The sequence below is a fragment of the Zonotrichia albicollis genome, chromosome 3, assembly GCF_047830755.1.
Source record: "Zonotrichia albicollis isolate bZonAlb1 chromosome 3, bZonAlb1.hap1, whole genome shotgun sequence".
Classification (NCBI taxonomy): domain Eukaryota; kingdom Metazoa; phylum Chordata; class Aves; order Passeriformes; family Passerellidae; genus Zonotrichia; species Zonotrichia albicollis.
The window spans coordinates 94,390,983-94,411,459 of NC_133821.1; the positions used below are offsets into that span (position 1 = coordinate 94,390,983).

At 36.8% G+C, this 20,477-nt stretch overlaps 1 protein-coding gene across 6 annotated transcripts in view; it reads right to left on the reverse strand.

Annotated features, from left to right (window-relative positions):
• SNTG2 (syntrophin gamma 2) overlaps positions 1-20,477 on the reverse strand; it is a 236,248-nt gene that overhangs the window by 117,652 nt on the left and 98,119 nt on the right. For 5 of the 6 annotated variants that reach the window (XM_074538152.1, XM_074538154.1, XM_074538151.1 and 2 more), the window contains exon 2: positions 11,575-11,712. In XM_074538152.1, the coding sequence (XP_074394253.1) occupies positions 11,575-11,712 (138 nt within the window). The remainder of the gene's footprint in view (positions 1-11,574; positions 11,713-20,477) is intronic. The other variant, XM_074538153.1, reaches the window with a different exon arrangement.

Sequence of the window (20,477 nt, forward strand, 5' to 3'; positions counted from 1 at the left end):
TAATGGCTGTCTGCTTACCTAATTCTTCTTTTACTCCACCTATACTCACACCTTGAAAATACATTATCCTAATATATCCCATCACAAGGAGGAGACAATGGAATACATATTTTCACATTTTTGTTTGCTTTAGTATGATCATACAACAAACAGAAAGCTGCAATGTGAATAGCTTTAGAAGTTTTATAAAAAAGACAAGGAGGGAACTACTTATTGGCATTTTATACTTTCAAATAGAGCTAACATGCATTTTTATATGATTGATAGGCAGTCCTAAAAAAGCAATATACCAATGCATAACATTGTATAATCTTGATATTTCTATTTAAATACTTCATAGTATTGCCTATTACAAGTATTCAAATATTTCCATTAAAACAAGATATTAAACTCATAATTAAATGATTCCTACATAACAGCTTAGTAAAGGCTATGTTTAAAAACTGCAAAAACTTTCTTCTTTTCAAGATATTCAAATTGCAAAGTAAAATGCTAAAAGCTGAGCATGATTAAGTATCATGATCAAGATAATTTACATACATTTATTTCAATTCCATGATCATATATAATTTGCTATGACTAGAAAAACAACTTTCTTGCCCTGTTTGGCTTTTCTAAGGAAACATTCATAGCTGCTGTCAGAAAAAGGAACGTTGGTTCAGTAGACTTTAGGTCTGAATGAGTCCTGAATTTGTTATGCGAGGATAAAATTTCATGACTATGAAATTTGGACTGAAACCCACAGTAGCTTTGCAAGTAACTATGAAAGAAAACTCTACTCCAAAACGTCTTGCCAAAACTGAACTGCAATGTTTGTAGGGAAAGAAACAAACCTATCTTTTTGTGACATTAATGTCATGCACATATGCAGCTGAAAACCCAGTGTGTGTGTCTCAGTCAAACAAACAAACATCTTATTTCACTTTTTGGTTGCCAGCAGGCTAGATATAATTTTTCTTTCCAGATGAATTTATTTATGGTTTTAGAGTGAAGTGAGAAAGACATTAGTATCAGTGTTAAAAAAATAACAAAAACAATGCTATAGTTGACTGTGTAATTTTATTTCATTATAGGCAAGGAAAGCTCTTTAGACAGTCTTACTAATTATAAATCAGAACAGCAAAGCTGAAATTAACATCTTTTAAATTAATCTTTTTTGCTTTTTAAATAGCATTTTATTTTGTTCAATAGTATCTACAGTTTCTTGAAATTCTTTATTCTCATGGGTTCCAAAGCACCTGATGTGTACCCTGCAACAATCACACTTTACAGGTGTGCTACCAAGCAGAAGCAATCATGTACCCCCATGGCACATGTTTCCTGTTTCTAGGAGACTACAAGACAAAGTAGTACCCCACATAAAACTTCAGGATGCATTTGAATATATAGAATGTAAGAAATAAAGCTGTAATTGGCAGGATACCAATATGAAATATTCCTATATTTTTGAGACTTTCTATTGTTGCAAACTGTGAACTGGTGAGGCAGAAAATTTCAGGAACTCCAAGAATGATGTCAGACAGGGAATATATTGAAAAGCAGATACAACAGAAAATTTTATCCGTATAAGATGCAGACACCATTCAAAAGAACACTATTTCAACCACTGTACAAAGAAGAGACAACTTGGTAACAGGTGCAGTGCTGCTTATAACACCTAAAATGAATAATGCAGCTGAAAAAATTGCTATACTTTCATAAGCTGCAAACTGAAAGACATTTACAAATATGGGGAGAACTATATGGTCAAATATCCATCTTTTAGGTATGAGGTAGCTCTACACAGAAGACTTACTAGATTCTGTTAAAAAACAATGATGAGAGAAATTTTATCTCTGGGAAGGTCGTTTATGTCTTGTTATTTGCTCATGTGAAGTGGTATTACTGGAGCTTAATGGGCAACATGAGAAGGCAATTGCAGTGCTTATTTCTGTTACTGTGCTTTAGGAAGATTTTATATCCACCTATAGGCCAATGCCTACCTAATATGTCATTAGTACCAGGTTGTTAACACCCAGGACTGGTACTTGTGGTAAAAGACCTCTCATCAGAAAAAAGTATCATATCTATCTATCTATCTATCTATCTATCTATCTATCTATCTTTCTATCTAACTATCTCCCTCCTACCTACCTACCTACCTAAATGAATAATGTCCTATGGAGATTTCAGAAGAAGAATCTGCTTGAAGCACTCCAAAATCATTGATATAAAGAGACATTTTTGAAAAGAGACTCTGTCTGTACAGTATTTTCCTTTTCAGTTCCAGTCTGCATGAAAATATTAATGAATACAAATATTATTTCCAAGCATCAAACTGAAGTATGCAGCAGAAAAGGCTGGGGCACTTGACACAGCCCACGGCTTCACTGACCAATGACATTACAAGGTTAAATTCCTGGTACCAACTCCACTTGTTAGCCTGAGTCTGTGCCCCTGGGCTAAGAGTAGTTGGGCTAAGCTCTGCAGTTTTCAAGGGGTGCTGTGTGCCTTATACTACTTCAGACAGATATTGGCAAAAATGGGTCAAACAATTATTATCGACAGGAATGTTCGTAACAATGGCCACACCAACAAATCCCATGGAATGTAAGGGCACCAACAGGCTCAGTACAATGACACATCATCAAAATTGCCAATTAAGACAAAAATCACTGGTTTTCTCTCAAGGAGACTAGTCACCTTTCCTTAACCCAGAAAATGAACATGGATACGTGTTTGATAAATAGCCTTGGCTAAACATGGCCCCATACTCAGACCACAACAGACTATTACCTAAATAGATAGCAGACTATTCCTTAAACCTAAAAAGTGGACAAAGAAGAAGGTAGGAAAAAGTCAACAAAGAGAAAGAAATCATTGTCGCATTGTCTACAGGATTTTTTTTAAAAGCAAATTTATTCCAACTTCTAAATTTGCATCTGGTATTTATTGAAAGAAGTAGTCTCAGAAGTTCTCCTTACTTGTTGAAAGTAAGATGTCAAATTAATTACAGATACTTCATGGCAGGTTTGCAACAGAAAAAAAATGCAGTTTGCCACACAGGCCCTTGGGAAACATACAGGGGAAAGGAAAAAGCAAAACAAGTCCAATAAGACTTAAAAGAGAAGCCTGTAACCTGTCCTGCATGGGTGCAAGGGAAGAAACAGTCTGATACCTGAAGGGGTAAGAAGATAGTTTTTCTTGGCTACACTTGCGATAGAGTTAGCTTTCTTGTTACCACTTAACATATCAGCCACATGTTCCTTCTCTTAGCAACTCTAGACAGCGACCATGAGGAATTTACGCATTAGGAAATGACTGAAGAAACAGATCTTGTAAGAATGAGAGAACCACTAAACTGTATCATAAAAGGGAGACATCCCGTTGGTTGTTAAACATCCCAAAAGATGAAAAGAGGATGTGGTGAGCAAGGATATGTTGAAATTCTTCAGGAAATTTTCTCCTCAAGATGGGGAGTTCCCATGATGAGAGCCTTCTCAGTTCACAACATCCACCTCTCCAAACCTTGAGCTTCCTCAGCAAATTGTTCAGCGTGTATTAAGCATTTTTTCAAATAGATATTTCCCCTTCTGCTCACACAACCCTCACTTATTGACAGCAAAATTCCACCTACCCAGTGGCTGGCTGCAGGTTGCCATGCACCTACTGTCTGACTGTGGCAGGAGTCACCTCCCCTCCTCTCTATCACAGGTGGACAAAAATCAAAATATTATTTTAAATGAGAGAGTTTGAAGCTTTACTTCTTGCACTGCACAGGTTCTCACCTTCTCCTAAAAGGACAGGAAGAATGCACTAAAAATTAACTAAGGCATGTCAGTTGATGTTCAGTTTTGTATACAGTCAAAGCAGATCTTTTCATGTGCTAAAACAGACCTGGGACATCTGCAGATTAAATATAATAACATTTTTATCAGTTTACATTATTATCTTACTGCAAATGTTATATTATCTTATTACTGTAGGTAAAAGTTGGTTGGTTTTTGTTTGTTTGTGTGGGGTTTTTTGTGGGTTATTTTGGGTTTTTTTTAAGGGGAAAGTGGTTTTTTTGGTGAATTTCTGTGGAGAATTTAGGTGAAAATGAAGCCACTCATTTTATTACAAAGCTAGCCAAACTAAAGGAGGATTATACAACAAAATCCAAAAACAAAACAACAAAAAACCCCAAACAATTTTTCTCACAGGTGTACAAAGAAAAAGCATCAGACGCAAATCACAACTTGCAAGAAAGGAAATTCCAGCTGAGCATAACCACAGGAAAGAATTTCACACAGTTAAGCATCAAGAGCTGCCCAGAGAGCGGGCAGCATCTCCATCCTTTGAGATATTCTAAACATGAATGGACAAAGCAATTTGGAAGTTATCACCGCTTTCAGCAGTGGGTTGAATTACATAACCTCAAGAGATCCCTTTCAAAATAAATTATTGCATGATTTATTTTAGTTAGGATGACTGACAAAGCCCATGGTGTTTTATTCCTCTGAGGGAAGGAATCATATAATTGCCTGAATGAAAAACAGTCTCAGTATGACTTCAGAAGAATCCTCAGGTACTCCTCCACTGAGTTGTCAAATATTCAGTTTCGGACAAGAGCTTTTTTCTGGCAAGTGGTGTGAAAAGATCCCAGACTCTTCTCAGATACAAACTACATCAATGGAGATCATCTAAAAAAATGGATTTCCAGAGTTACTAATAACACATATAAGGCCCTGTGTATGATAATACTTTTGCCATTGAAAATTAGTTGATTACTTTCAATTTAAAAGGCATCCCATAACAACAAATTATAGCTAAATCCTGCCAGAATACAGCTTTTCTTTGAGTAATGCCAATCTGCATTCAATTTTGCCCAGCATTTTACAGGCTGGCCATAGTGAAGATGAACAACAGAGGTTGAATCCATCAATATCCCAAGTACTGATAGTGGAAAGCCTCATGCTTCCATCACAGTCAGACAGTTTGCTCCTAACTGTTGAAAATTTTAAACTGCTACAAGATCTCTCACAATGTGTATAAGCTACAGTTTACCAGTCCTAATAGTCATATCTTCAAGTGTAATAGATTTATTGAAAATTCAAATAAAGGACACATATATTTATGTGTATGTGTGGCTTATCAAAGTTGTGATGCCTTTCTTTTATCTTATTGGTATGAGCACTCACCCTTAGCTGGACTCTTTCCACATTTCAGGATAAGATTGTTTTTCAGGGGTATTCAAAGTGTCCTTTGCATTCTTCTGTTCTATTCAGCAGTCTTTTTTTAAGCTACTTATTATTTCTATCTTTAATAATAAAGATTTTTTGTCATGCTAAAAAATACTCATATTTATTTTGTGATGCAAACTTCTAACTGTTCTCAGATTGGCAGCAAGACAAGCATATGTTCTGTCATACTAAAGTTCCTAAGGAATTACTTGATATCTCTCTTCTAAGTATCTAGGTCATCTTTCCAGAGCATGGAAAACAATAACAAACAGTTAAATAATGTATTTTCTCCATATAGTGATCTTAGTTTCAAAGGGAAGACTCTTAATCATTTACTTGATGCTTAAAACAAGATATTAAAAAAAAAAAGATAGAAATTGTTAATTATTCACTTAAAAAAAAAAAACAATTTTGGACTAAAATACCACACCAGTAATGGTAGAACAGGCACTGGGCAAACTGTAATATTAGCAGTTCTTGAGAGAGAAATTTCCTTAGCTTAAAAAAAAAAAAAGATTTTTTTTTGCAGATTTGTTCCCTAGAGGTTTTCTGAGGTAACATTCTTCTGTGTCATTATTAGATCTGAGGTATAAAGGAAAAGCCATAGAAATCTCATCAGGGATCTGAACAGTATTTTCAGACTCTGTTTCTATTCATTTAATCAAAAAAACCAATCTTGCTGCTTTTCTTCCTTATTCACTTACTTTACTTCATACTAAGACACAGCTTGGGAAGCTGGAACATGGAATATCCAGCATACAAAGGTTTTTGGTATACTAATTCTATCAGACTCCAGCCTCTGAGGAGTCCTGTTCCAATCAAAATGCCATCCACCTGCATTCAAAAAGTCTTTGCCTGACCCATGACCAATTCAGAGACAATTTAGCTCTGTGAGAAGGACAAATTTTGATAAAAAAACCAAGATAGATTTCTGCTCTTTTTCTGAGAAAAATAAAATACAAAATAAAAGAAAGAAAATGCTTATGAAAAGAGAGCATAAAACTGTGGACTGTCAACAGGAGAAGGATGAAGCAATATGCATGGAAGAAAAACAAAGAATATTTAGGTTGAGGTACTGTATGTAAGAAATTAATTTTAGCACATTAAATGAGAAAGAGTCTAAGTCCAGTAATAGCTTAATGGAGTAAAGTTTAAAAAATAATACCTTCCTGGTTATCCTTTAACTAAAATTGATCATTCTCTGTCATGCACTTAATTTATTTCTGTGAGTATTGTTTAACTTTAAACCTGGAGGGAAAAACATCTTCTGTTAAAAATACTTGACACGTAGGGAAACTGTCTATTTGTTTTCAATTCACCATTTCTGTCAATACTTTTGTATTCTTTTGGATTCTATGAGAATTCACCAATTCAGAGAATCACAGAATGAGTCTGTTTGGAAATAACCACAGTGGGTTATGTGGTCCAATCCCCTGCTCAAGCAGGGACATCCCACAGCACATGGCACAGGATTGTGTCCAGACAGTTCTTGAATAACTCCAAGGAAGCAGACTCCACAACCCCTCAGGGCAATCTGTTCCAGTGCTTGGTTACCTGCCCAGGGGGATATGGTGAGACACAGTGACAAAAGCCTTACTGAAGTTGAGGTTCAGCTGTTATCCATCCAGGTAGCTGTTTCATCATAGAGGTCAATCAGATTGGTCAATCATAATTTACTTTTACTGAATCCATGCTGACTATTCCTGGCGACTTGCTTGTCATCCATGTAGATAGAGATGGTCTCCAAAATGAGGCATTCAATCAGCTTTCCAGGGATTGAGGTGAGGCTGACTGGCTGGTAGTTGTGTGGATCCTCCTCCTTTCCCTTTTTGAAGACTGGGATGGCGTTTGTTTTTTTCCAGTCCTCAGGCACCTCTCCTGATTGCCACACCTTTTCAGGGATGATCATGAGCAGCCTTGCTGTGGTATCCAGCATCCCTCTCAGCACTTGCGGATGCACTCCGTCCAGGCCCTTGGATTTGTGGATGGTCAGGTTTACCTAGGTGATCTCCGACCCAGGTCTCCTTGACCAAGGGAAAGTTTGCCTTCCAACAGTCCTTTTCCCTGGTTTCTTGGGTCAGCGATTCCAGAGGTCTCATCTTACCAGTGAAGACCAGTGCAAAGGTGGCATTCAGTAATTCTGCCTTATCTGTATCCTTTGTTATGAGAACCCCTCTCCATGTAGTGATGGGCCCACATTATCCTTAGTTTTCCTTTTGTTACTGATGAATTTGAAAAAGCCTTTCTTGTTGTCCTTTGGCCAGATTTAATTCCAGGAGTAACCTGGCCTTCATTTCATTTGAACTTACTCTGACAACCTCTCTACATTAATTCCAAGTGGTCTGACCGCTTCCATCTCCTCTGCATTTCCTGCTTACACTTGAGTAATGACAGTAGTTCCCTTTTATCCATGCAGGTCTCTTGACCCCTTTGCTCAATTCCTTGCTCACTAGGATGGCTTGTTCTTGACTCTGGAGAAAGCGATCCTTCAATAGTAACCAACTCTCTTGGACCCCTCCTCCCTGTTCCCATGGGATTCTTTCAAGAAGATCTCCTGATGAGGCTAAAGGTAGTTCTTTAGCCCTGAAGAGGCTGAAGCTTACAATTTACTTGCTGCCTTGCTTCTCCTTGTTCTATATTGAACTTCACAATCTCATCATTTCTGCTGCCAAAGCTGCCCCCGACTTTCACATCTCCAACAAGGATCTCCCTGTTTTTAGTGAAAAGTCAAGGAGCACACCATTCCTTGTGGGAGCCTCCACTACCCATGTCAGGGAGATGCCATCAGTGCTTTCCAGATTCCTCCCATCCTGTTTGTGCTTCATGGTGCTGCTTCTCCAGTCATGTCAGGGTGGTTGAAGCCCCCCAAGGAACCAGAGCCTGTGGCTGTGGGGCTGCTCCGAGCTGCCTGTTTAAGGCCTGGCCCACTCCCTCCCCCTGACCAGGGGCCTGTAGCAAACACCCTCAACAGCATTACTCTTGCCACTCTGCCCTTTTACCCTAACTCATAGGCTCTCAATTTGCTCATCACCCACCCCAAGACAGAGCCTGATGCATTCCAAGTGCTGCCTCACACAGAGGGCAACTCCACCACTGTCCTTCTGATGCACCCATACACTTACATACACCCTTTATCCTTGAAATCTGAACACCCCAAACGTTACGGCAAGTCACGAAGACTTGCTTAGAACACTAGAATTTGCCAAGTTTGAAAATCTGCAATGCATCTTGATGGAACGATTGCAGGTTTAGTATACAAATTTAAATTATATAAATATTTATAAATAGTTATATAGACAATTATTTTCATTAGTGTAATATTGTATAAAAAATATTGTAAAATATTACTTCCCTAATTAGCTCCAAATCCAGAAGGATATTTAGAGATACTTAAAGGCAGCTTGTCTACCGTGAAAAAATTTAATACCAGAAAGAAAGCAGCTGATTTTACATTATTTTGTCTATATACACCTTGAATTTCAGAACTATGTTTTTCTCTCATTACTCTCTCATCAAGTCCAAGATTGCAGGAACTGAAATAGGCTGAACTATCATTAAATTACAGTGAGACAGGTAAAACATTTCTCATCAAAGGTGAAGTTTTCTCAATGTTTATAAGTATCTCTTAAATGAATGGCAAATGACAAAATATGAAACAGGAACAGACCCTGATGATGGTAGTGAAATGTATTTTATAGTAAGAGTCTTTTATGCTTGGGTAGAATCTCTATTGCTGAAAGTCCCACTCATCACAGTAGCTTTAGTGATCACTGATGTCTTTGCCAGTCCTCAGCGTAGCATTCAGAACTACACTGGACCAGCAGAACTAAATATGCACAGCTGCAAATCCTGTCCTCAGTGTTCCTCAGGATTAACCTGTCAGTAAAAGGGAGGCTGGAAGCAAATGCATCCCACAAATGCTGACCCATGTAAGTGGCTGAAGAAAAAGTATTACCACAAGTAGAAACAGAACTTTTCTTTTCAACAATTTTCCATTCAAATATCCCACCTAAGAGGAAAAGTCATTCTATGTGCAGTTTTTTTTCTCCTCCCATGCATTTGAGGTGAATACAAAAAGAAGGCCAAAGCTATTTCTATTTTTGTTGAAAATTAACTAATTTGATGAATGGCCATGTGTAAAATAAAGATTAACTAGGAGTACCTGAGAATGAAAAAGTAAAGAGAAAGGAGAATAAATCAGTAAGACAATGCGATCATTTATGACTGCTATAGCATTGACTTTCAGGTTACAATTTTCTATTAATATTTTGAATTATACAGAACAGAGATGAGAACTATTCTCTTTAACCACTTGAAATATAAACCATTTATCTCTGGAATTTCTGTCATGTAAATGTAATTGTAAAACTTACCAAACTCAGCACTAGACAACTACCAGCTATTTCTACACTACATCTACAACTAAGAAAAACTGTCTCTTCTTGCCATAGTCCTGGAAATCACTTCTTTCTAGGCTCTACCCATTACTGTGATCACTACTGGCAATGAAAAACAACAAAGAAACTTGGACTCATTTTATATGCAGTGGCTGCATATCCCAGCTATGCCTCCTCTGCAAGGTCTATAACTTTCCAGAATTTATTTAAAAATTCAATTCAAAGCTTGCTTCCCTGCCTTGTCTTTCATCAGGAAATACTATTTAGTGTACCCATAAAATGTAGGAGTAAAAGGCATCAAAATCAACCCAAATCTTGATACTAAAAGGAAGAGGCAGACTTGTGTTGTTCAGGGCAGGTTTTTGTACTGCTTTAGGTTGGACATTGAGAATGCTGGGTGGGGGGTGACTTGCTGTATTTTGGGTGTTGATGAATACATACACAGATTTGATACAATATTTTCCCAGATGCACCTAGCTTATGTTAATTCAATCATGAAATAACATACATAATAACATATGTAGGATAAAACTGTGATTCTTCTTCTATGAGATGCATACACAAGGCATTTAAACACCACTGAGTCCATAGCAATCATGTATAATTATATGCACAAATACTATATGCTGAAGTCTCATTATGTTTTACTATGACTCTTGCAACTAGTTTGCATACAACTTATCAGCATTACCAGCAATGCCTGGTAAAAAACACCCAAACAACTGTGTTTTTTCATTCTCCTCAGTGAAGCACAAAGTATATGCAAAGCTGATGAATGAGGCTTATACTTATCTCAGCAAACCAACCACAAATGGACATGCCTGTCACCCATCAACCTTTTAAAACATTTTAAAGAGCAAGTCATGTTCCACAGAATTCTATGGACAGGTACTTAATGTTTTGAATTGATAAAACCGATTTCAAATTATTTTATGTGTGATACTAAACAATTTAAATATTTACTGCAGCAGGAATGAAATATTTGCATATTATAGAGGCAGACTCTCTAACATACTCACATACACACACAAAAATACCCATTACATGCTTTTTTGCTTCTAACTCCTAGCAGAGTATCACAAACCCACTTGACGTCCCCAGGTGCCAGATTTTAGGTTTACAGGATGCAATACAGCAAGCAGACAGAAATACTCTGCCTTGGCCCTCTCTGAGGAGGCTGCCATGAATTGTGCACTCTAACACCAGCAAAGTTCATGAAATCGATTTTACTCAGTTAAATTATGTACATGTATTTCAAATTCAAGAACACTGTTTATATGAGGAAATGAGGCTTATACTTATCTCAGCAAACCAACCACAAGGATGTTGATAACTTAGACATCCTTGCTGTACTGCTTATGCAAAACATCACCAGTTTATCTAGTGACGTTACCAAATGCTCACACAGAAGGTTCCTCTATAGCTTGGAGGCACCACAGGCTTTGAAAATGCAGCACAACTGAATTTTGGTTAAAAAAAGCACCACATACGTGCTGGCGCTGATTAAGCTCCATCTGTGCCTGAAAGAGAATTACAGTGAAATAAGTGCCCATCAAGTGTTCTCTCAGTCAGCTCAATGCCCTTGAACAGACATCCTGTCTGATACACAGATGAAGAAAACTTTGGTGTATCAGTTTACTCTTCAAATGCTTTCACTGGGAAACACTTTTCCCTTTTCTCCCTTAATTTAATGGCCCAGCAATATTTGGTGGAAGAATGCTTTAATCTTGGTATTAATAGATGTTTTTTGCTTCTATTAAGATTATAAATGGCATCATAAAGTATGTACAGCACTGGTCAGAAATGCAGTTTTTATACTTCTGAATGTAGGTATGCACAGAAGAGCCAAGCAACTGATAATTACTTGTATTTGTTACCCAATAAAATCTCTTGCATTCCAATACAATAAAGGTGTCCTCTGCAGAATTCATTAAAGTGGGCACCCAAAAGCACAGAGATATAGAAGCACTTACATTTGCACTGTGATCACTTCCACTAACACAGACGACATCTTGTTTTTGAATTGTTAATACCTCTTTTGTAAGCTTCAGTCGGATGTCATAAGCATTTTCAGATACTTCATCATACAACAATGCAATACCAGTTTTAGTCTGCAAAAAAGAAAGGCATACACAAAAATTTAAGAATATGAGCATTTCATAATGGTGAATAACAAGCTCTATCCCATTCAATAAAGAAAAAGCATACAAATGAGCATTATTTACAGAAAGTAAATAATGGTCTACTTTTCAGTCTTCAAATGGATTAGACATAAAAAGCCTCTTTTGTACAGGAAAATACAGGATAAGTGGTCTTTGAAGTAGACATTAATATGCAAAGAGTAAAAAAAATTATAAAATTTTCTCCATTGTATTGTTACACAAAGAAGTGTTGCCAAGAATGATGTAATTATGTCCTGTTTGACTTTATTTATACAAAGATGTATGAAAATATATTAGAAACAAATAGGTATGTATAAATGTATGTGAACACATTTTCCATTTTTGGCAAGAAGCGGGGAAGTGAAATATTGCTCTTGCCTGGAATATGTTCATTCCACTCTGTCAGAAAAAGAACTGTTCCCTTCAAAAAAGTTGCCATTAAGATACAAAGTTCTGTTACAGTAGAAAACTATGTTTTCACAATGTAAAACGTGATTAAACTCAGTTGTTGCAGAATTTATTTTGTTTGGGATAAGATGAACATACATTTCTTAAGTTACATCATCACAGGACTAATAACTAGTAAACTACATAGGATAGTCAACTATTTGGTATAAATAATGTTTTCTCCATTAGTAGTAGAGAAGAAACTTTAATTTCTGGCTTATTCCCTTAACATTCATTCAGATATTCATTCATTCATTCATTACTCCCTTAACATTCAGTCAGATATTTCCTCTTCCAAACAAAAACTGTGGTATTAGGACTGCTTGTCCTAATTTGTCAAAATATGCAGACAAATGAAATTTCAAATCTTTACATTCATTGCTCAGAAGACAAAAACACCTGTTCTGAAATGAATGATCATATATAAAAGTACTATTTTTTTATTAATTTGTAATGTATATTACAGCATCATCACAGCACTGCACTTTATGTAAGTGAAGAAAAATCAAACACGATTTAAGTTTTAGCTGCAGTATTTTTTAAAAGAAGATTTAAAATGAAGTTGTTCATCTATGTTTTCTTAAATGGTAGATAGTATACAAAAGAGAGTAATGGAATTAAAGAAGAAACATGTCCTGTGTACTGAATGAAAGCTTAAGGGATTTAAAAATAACATTAAACATAAAAAATTAGCTTCATAATATTTCTATTTCTATAAAATGAGGGAGAAAGGTCTGTGGTGATTGCCAATAAAACCTTTCAGTCTTTAAAAACAGAATCAGGTTAAGCTTAAGGCACTTAGGCTACACTTTGATGTAGCTCTATGCTGCAACTGAGTGTCATAACCTCCCTTACAGTAGAAACAGAAAATGCAGGCTAGACAGAAATTAGATTTATTCTGCATTATATACACAACAGTTGTTTAGGTTAATTATTCATGTAGTTGGGCTATCCCTGAGCTCAAAACAATTGTCCCTATGTAGGTAACTTCTGCCATTCAAGACACTGAGATATCTTAAGACCTCTGCGCATGTAAAGCTGACACAGGCTTTTTAGGACAACTCCTTTTCTAGCTGGAGGCAAGACCAGATTTCCATGTTTGTAATGAGATACAAACATTGATCACATCAGCAGACATCCACATGTAGGTATCTTCAGCCTGTAATGGATGTCATGAAAGTTTTACAGTCAGAAATCACAGAACATCTTGGGCTGGGAGGGTCTTTAAAATCATCTACTTCCTATACTTTGGAAGAACACCTTCCAATAAACCAGATTGCTCAAAGCTCAAGATCCAATCTGGCCTTGAGCACTTCCAGGAATGGGACATCCACAGCTTCTCTGGAAAACCTGTTCAAGTGCCTCACTACCCCCCATTGCAAAGAATTTCTTTCTAATATGTAGCTTAAACCTATGCTCTTTCACTTTAAAGCTATTCTGCCCTGTCCCATTACTACATACCCTTGTAAAGAGTCCTTCTCCAGCTTTCTTTAAGGTGCCTTTAGATACTGGCAGGCTGCTCTAAGGTCTTTCTGGAGCCTTCTCTTTCCCAGACTGAAAACCTCAATTCTCTTGGCCTGTTTTTGTAAGAGAAACCCACATCTAAGACAGATGTTTAGAATCTGTCCAGGCAGCAGTGAGCAACAGACACCTCTGAAGCATGATTCTATCTGATCTCTTTTATACATCCATCTAGAAGGGAACAAGTGAGTCATAGCTCTCTGAACTATAAGGTAAATATAAATAACAGCTCAAATATAACTGTCTAATTGTGGGAAGATAAACCTGTTCAGCGTTTGCTGGGTATGTCTAAGGGTAAGAAAGTTCAGTCATGGTATAAAGCCTTAATCATTCTCACTTGTTTGGAATCCAATATTTATTTTTCCAAGACTTTGAGTCTTTTTACATTTTCAGCATATGTGAATGTCTTATCAATACATTTTGGTGAATGACAACATATGAAAACTGTGCCAGTACCATCTGCCTAAAAGCCATGCTGCCAGCAGGAAGTATTTCCAAACAGTGGAACTACAGACTTAAAAACCCACTGTCCCTGATTTTTGCTGTTGTTCAGATGTTGAGCATCACTGTCCCATGTGGACTGGTGACCACTGTTACTTTTGCTGTGTACCAGAGCAAACTTTACAGAAACACTGCAAGAATGGAGCTCTGGATCACTCTTTATCCAGCTTACACACAGAACAACTCTCTTGCTAGAAATTGTTACATATGTTTAGAAGAATCCCAATGAAAGAAACTCTGACCTTTCATTTGTAACAGATGATCAGGTAACAAATGAAATATGCAGAGTGCCTTGTTAAATAGTTTAGCATTTGCCATCGCACTATTTCAAATGAAGTCCCACTGAAGCTCATCTATTACTATTAAAATCCAATACCTACACTACACTTCATCTAACTGCTGATGTGATCCAAGATGACGTGCAGCAATACCTTATTTGCTTCCAGAATCAATAAGATTAATCTGGATTTCTCTCAGCCTTTCAAGTCAGCTTTTTTTTTTTTTACCATTATAAATAGCTTTGAATCAAAGTTCAGCACATTCCCTTGTTCATTCTTTGTGTTAAAGAGATGGCATACATTACTCTAGTGGGCAAATCCCAGTCCAGACAAAGGGTTCTTCAAATAAGAAATTTGAAATGAGAACTTACTCTTTGCACGTATATGTATACTTCACATTTTAACTAGCTATGTTCATCTCGATTTCTCATTTAAAAACTGTCTATACAGTGGCCATTCTATGTAACTGATATAAAAAACTGAGGACTGAAAAGTCAAAATAACTATCCAAAATTATATAGTATTTTTAGAGCTCATAGATTTTGTAATAAAAAGCATCCAGAAAGTTCATAGGGAGTTGCATCTCAACAGGATTTTAATGTTTATGTTGAGAAGTAGGGGGATAGGAATTTAAATTCACTTGGGCAGAAAAAGAAATCAAACAGTGATTTTCATATATCTTAGTTTTCTAGACACTGGCTTCAGGAAGAGGAATGTATGGGTGTTCATGTGCATGTTCACCATGTGGTGGGAGGAAGACAAAAGATCAGTAGTACAAGCATCATGGTAGCTGTGACTTTTACAACAGCATAGACACTGCTCTGTTTTTGAAAAAAAGAAAAAGCCACAAACCTACATTCTCAAACCAGCTCAAAAACTGTCAATACCACAGAAAACATTCATCTCTAGAGAAAGCTAGAATAGCAGGTGAATCTTTGCATCAGTTTTATTGCTGACTACTTAAGAAGGTCCCTAGCCAATGTACTTGCCTTAAAGCATTCCCTGGTTCAGCATAATGTTTTGGATCCTACTCAATGTAACATCACTCTTTCAATACACCATATCTGCAGTTTAACGCTCACAATTGTAAATTATGTTTCAAGATAGGCACCTCTACAACAAACTTCAGTCTTACTAGCAAAAAATACTTGTCTTCACTGCTATTTTATTTTGAAATAGCTTGTAAAAAAACTCCTCTGCACTGAGTTACTTTTGTTCTCCAGCAGAAAACACCATTTGCTGATCCTTAATAAATTCATCCATAGCTTCAAGGGCAGTGCAGTTCAATTTTATCTGCTAAAATTCATTCATAAATGACTTTCCTTTATTTGTAAATACAATTATTTAAGCACTACATTTGAACTTTTTTCCCATTGAAATGCCACATTATATTTCCAAACTAATATTTTATCAGCAGCATTTATACCTCATAGGTCTAGTGATAAAATTCTATAATACAACTTAATTGTTTTTAAATTAAATTAACTCTTTGGTATACTTATAGTTGGAAAACTTGCTGAAGACACATAAGAACTGGAGTCACTGATTTTTATCCTTCATTATTTAAGATTAGGAAGAAATAGAACTTCAGGCAGTCCCACACAGTGACCTGAGCACTACATTACAGCAGGCTCAAATCTACTTTCTCTCTCACAACTGGTTTTATGTTTTCTACAGCACATTTCCTATCATGATCAAAAAAAAAGATACTTTCTCAGAGAAATTAAAATTTAACATATCCTTGACCAACATAAAAAGATTTAAAATGGGATAAAATATAAAGGGGAAAAAAGTGCAATGTGTTGCACTATATGAAGAACAGCCATCTGTATGAAAGAAGAAAAGCTCTTCTTCACCATGTCTTAAACAATGGAAACAGGTATGTAGGACTGAGGATTGGCAGAACAATATGGGCATCAATATTTTGTTGTTGCAATAAAGGCAAACACTTTCTTCACATTCTTTCCTATTGATTTGTTTTTTCTTAATCTTACAAGACAGTACCTAGAAGTACAAATAAAAGTAAAGTTCATTAGCTGGGTACTAGAGAAGGTTCCTTAAACACTGCTGAATGTGAGGGAACAAAATTTCATGCCCATTAAGTAATCCATCACCAGTGTTGCATTTAATACATCTTAGTATATTGTTTCCTTTTATACAATATTATGTCAGTATTGTTTCATGGCTACACTATATCAAAGAGGTAATGAGCTAAAAAGGGTCATGAAAGAAACAAAAAAATTAAAAGTGGTCAGAGATCTGTAAATTAGGATGTGTAGGTAATTCAAGAAAAATTCAGGTTATTTTGTTTCAAGACAGCATATATGAGACCATAACAACAGTTTTAAGTACTTCATAATCTATTTCAAATAGAGCAATCAGGAAGAAAATAATTCAGAAATTTCCTCCTTTGAACATATTCCGGTTATGAGGAAACAGAAGTCCTTGAACAGAGTGCTTGGATGAATTATGGACATCCATTGCTAATGGATTTTGAGAGAAAACTGAACAAACATCTGCCCAAATGGTATCAGTAATCCTCTCACAGGGCAAAATCCCAGAAAAGAAAATCTCCTTTAGATCTACTTCATGCTAATATTCAAAATTATGTGACTTCTTGCATATGAATGAACTTCTGAATTCAGGAGAAAACCTGACTTTACAAGGTCACCTGGAATGAATAACTTGCAACTGCCAAAGGATGGGTGAAAAGTAACTATTAAGGCCTGAAGAAGTTTATCACTTAGGTGCTTTGACAATGGATGAGTGACATTTACAACATGTGTAAATAATCATAATTTTCATAGCACTTAATCTGAAAGATGACTGTAACCTAAGAAGAAATGTGCTCGTGTCTTTCATGATGAAAAGACAATTCCAGGCTTAAGGAGCCTTGAGTAAGAGCACAAATACATACTTTTTAATGGACCAACATGGGACAAATGGATAAAGCAGTAGATAAGTGAGAGCTGTAACACATCTGTGGAACACAGAGAATCAACGATTCCATTAGCACCACAAACACACAAAGAACAATTAATAAAACTAAAAGCAGACAGAAATCAACTATAACTTGCTGAAATCAGTCATACAGAGCTCTCTTAGAGAGGATGTTTTTTTCCTGTAATAACACACGGAGTTGTCCTTATTCTCAGCTTTAACATACTACAAGTTTTACATCTAATGAGACTGTTTCACAAATGCAGAGACAAAAATACTTAACCTCAGTACTCCTTCCTTTAACAAATTTTGACTATAATGATAATGAAGCCATTAAACAGACTATTTGGAGGATAGGTTATGGTTCCCCAATACTATGAGGGTGAGGGGTTCTGTGAACAAGTTAGAAAAAGCATCTCAAAACATGTTGTGGAGGAGAAATGGTATGGATTTGTCCCATATCTCAGAAGAGTAGTTCAAGACTCCTATATTAGCAGAGAAAACATCATTTTACCATCACATGTAGGAAGGGATCTGGAAAGGTATGAAGCCCAGCTTCAAAGCAAGGAAATTCTGTGACCAGCCCAGGTGAAAGCCTCTAATGATGGAGGCTGTTCCCCACTGCTGGGCAACCAGCTCTACTGCCTGTCTGTCCTCATGAGGAAAGGCTTTTCATTGTGTCCCATTCCAAGTTCCACTTATTGTCTCCTGTCCATCCAGACACCATTACAAAGAGCCTGGTTCCGTCTTCTTGATCTCCTCATTGACATGGAAAGGCTCCATTTAGGTTCTGATGGAGCCATCTCCAGGCTGAACAAGCCCAGCTCCCTCACAGGGAAAGTGCTTCCAGCCCCAGTCAGCTTGGTGACTCCACAGTGAACTTTCTCTATTATCAGTGCAGTTTTTGTACTGAGGGAACCTAAACTGCATACAGTATCCTGGATACAGTCTAACAAGCATTGGGATAAGAGGGACAGTCTTCCCTTAATCTCCTGGTTGTGCTCCTCCTAATACAGCTCGGGATAATGTTCACTTCTCTGCTGCTGGCTCAGCTACAACTCACTACCCATCAGGACCCCCTGAGACTCTTCATATGAGCTGCTCCCCAAACACACAGGCCCCAGTCTGTATCACTGCCAGGGGCTCTTCGTTCTGAAGTGCAGGATGTGGCACTTGTTGGACTTTTATGAATTCAGTTCATTAATTTCTTGAATTTCTTGGCAGTCTGTTTGTTAGCCTGCCTAGGCGTCTGTCAATGGTATAGTGACTGCACCCTCCAGTTTGGTGTCATCAGCAAACCTGAGAACCAAGCCCTCTGTGCCTTCTTCCAGGGCACTGACAAAAATGTTAAAGAAGATGGGCCACAGGACACATCTGAAAAACACCTCTTGCCAAAAGAATCCAGACAGTGGATTCCTCATTAACCACTACCTCCAGCCTGAGCATGGAAGCAGTTGTCCACCCACCCATCTAGATGGAGGCTATGACAAACAAACATATTTATTTCCTTATACTAAAATTTATTTCCTTATACTAAAATACTACTAGTACCAATAACAATGTTCATAATAAAACTGATTCTTTGTTTTAAGACCCAAATGCATAAAAAATGCTAATTTTAAAAAATTCAGGAAAAAAAATCATCACGCTTATTGCCACTATCGGGTATCTTTCTGCTCTGAAGTACCACTGCCCACTTTCAGCAGTGTCCAATTCCCATGTACAGAAGGATGCAGCAATGCCTTTACATCCATTAGACCCAGCAGACCTGCCCACCCATCTCAGAGTCCAAAGGCCAGGACACACCTACAGCCATGACAGGAGCCACAATTCCTTTTTCACACCCTCCACACGAAGCCCCACATGCAGTCCCCCAGCAGCTGCTTCTGCCTCCCTTCCCAAAGGAGAAGCCTTGCAGTGGGGAAACACCACCAACACCAGCACTGCTGCACATGATGAAACCCATGGCTGCCCCAGTGGTCCAGCCCATGCTCTACTGCTCATGTCTGAAGGGAAATATTTCAAATTAAGATAAAACCAAGTTAAGTCAGAATTTCATTCCAGTTGGAAAGAAACTGCCAATGTTAATTTTTAACACTGGATTATTTTTAGTATCACAAAATCAATAAAACCCTCCACCTTGTAAACTAGAATATTATACAATCAAACTGATCTAATAGCCACCCAACTTTTATGATATACTGGGAACATACACAGCATCTTTCAGCTCCTATTCAAAATAAGCACACCCACAAGTCAAATGCACAGGAAATCACAGGAAAAATACCACAACTGCTTCATAGCCTTAGTAAGAAGCTAGTAAAAGTACTTATATTTGTCATACCATTTTTCAAGATGTCTAATAGATCATACATTTTTATTAGAGCTGTAACTCCATTTCATAGTTTCATAATGTTCACAATCGTTCTCAGTGAAGAAAACCACAAATTTCTGACAACTACTTTCAGAAAGGTGATTCACATTCACAACAAAGCTAGTGAAATATTATTTGATGGACACCATTGATTCTCATGTAAGTCAATTAAGACTAAAGACACTGAATTAAAATGTGCTGTAATTTTTAAATGCACTCTGATAAAAATCAGCATCAGAAATAAAGATGGTCTAAAATAGATATTTAGGACATATTTGAGTGAATTTTTCTCAAAAGCATTGACTACGTCTGAAATTTGCAACTTCAATAGCACTGTCTTGATAAAGATTTTTTTTACATTTGCATTTATTAATAACAATGTTATGGATTGACATTTCAATATACACAGTTGTAAAAGGTGTATGAGCATTACAAGTCTTTAGAAGATTTTAACTGCAGCATGACAGCATCACTACCTAACAACTCAGCATAATTTTTCCTAAACTTTCAAGGGCCATACTCAAAGAAACAGAAGTTTGAAAAGACGCTTTCAATATATAAAATTTAAAAGCCTATTTTGTTCCTTACATCACCACCCATTCAATAGTAAAAATAGCCTTAGGGATACATATGTGCTAATAACATTAGCCTTG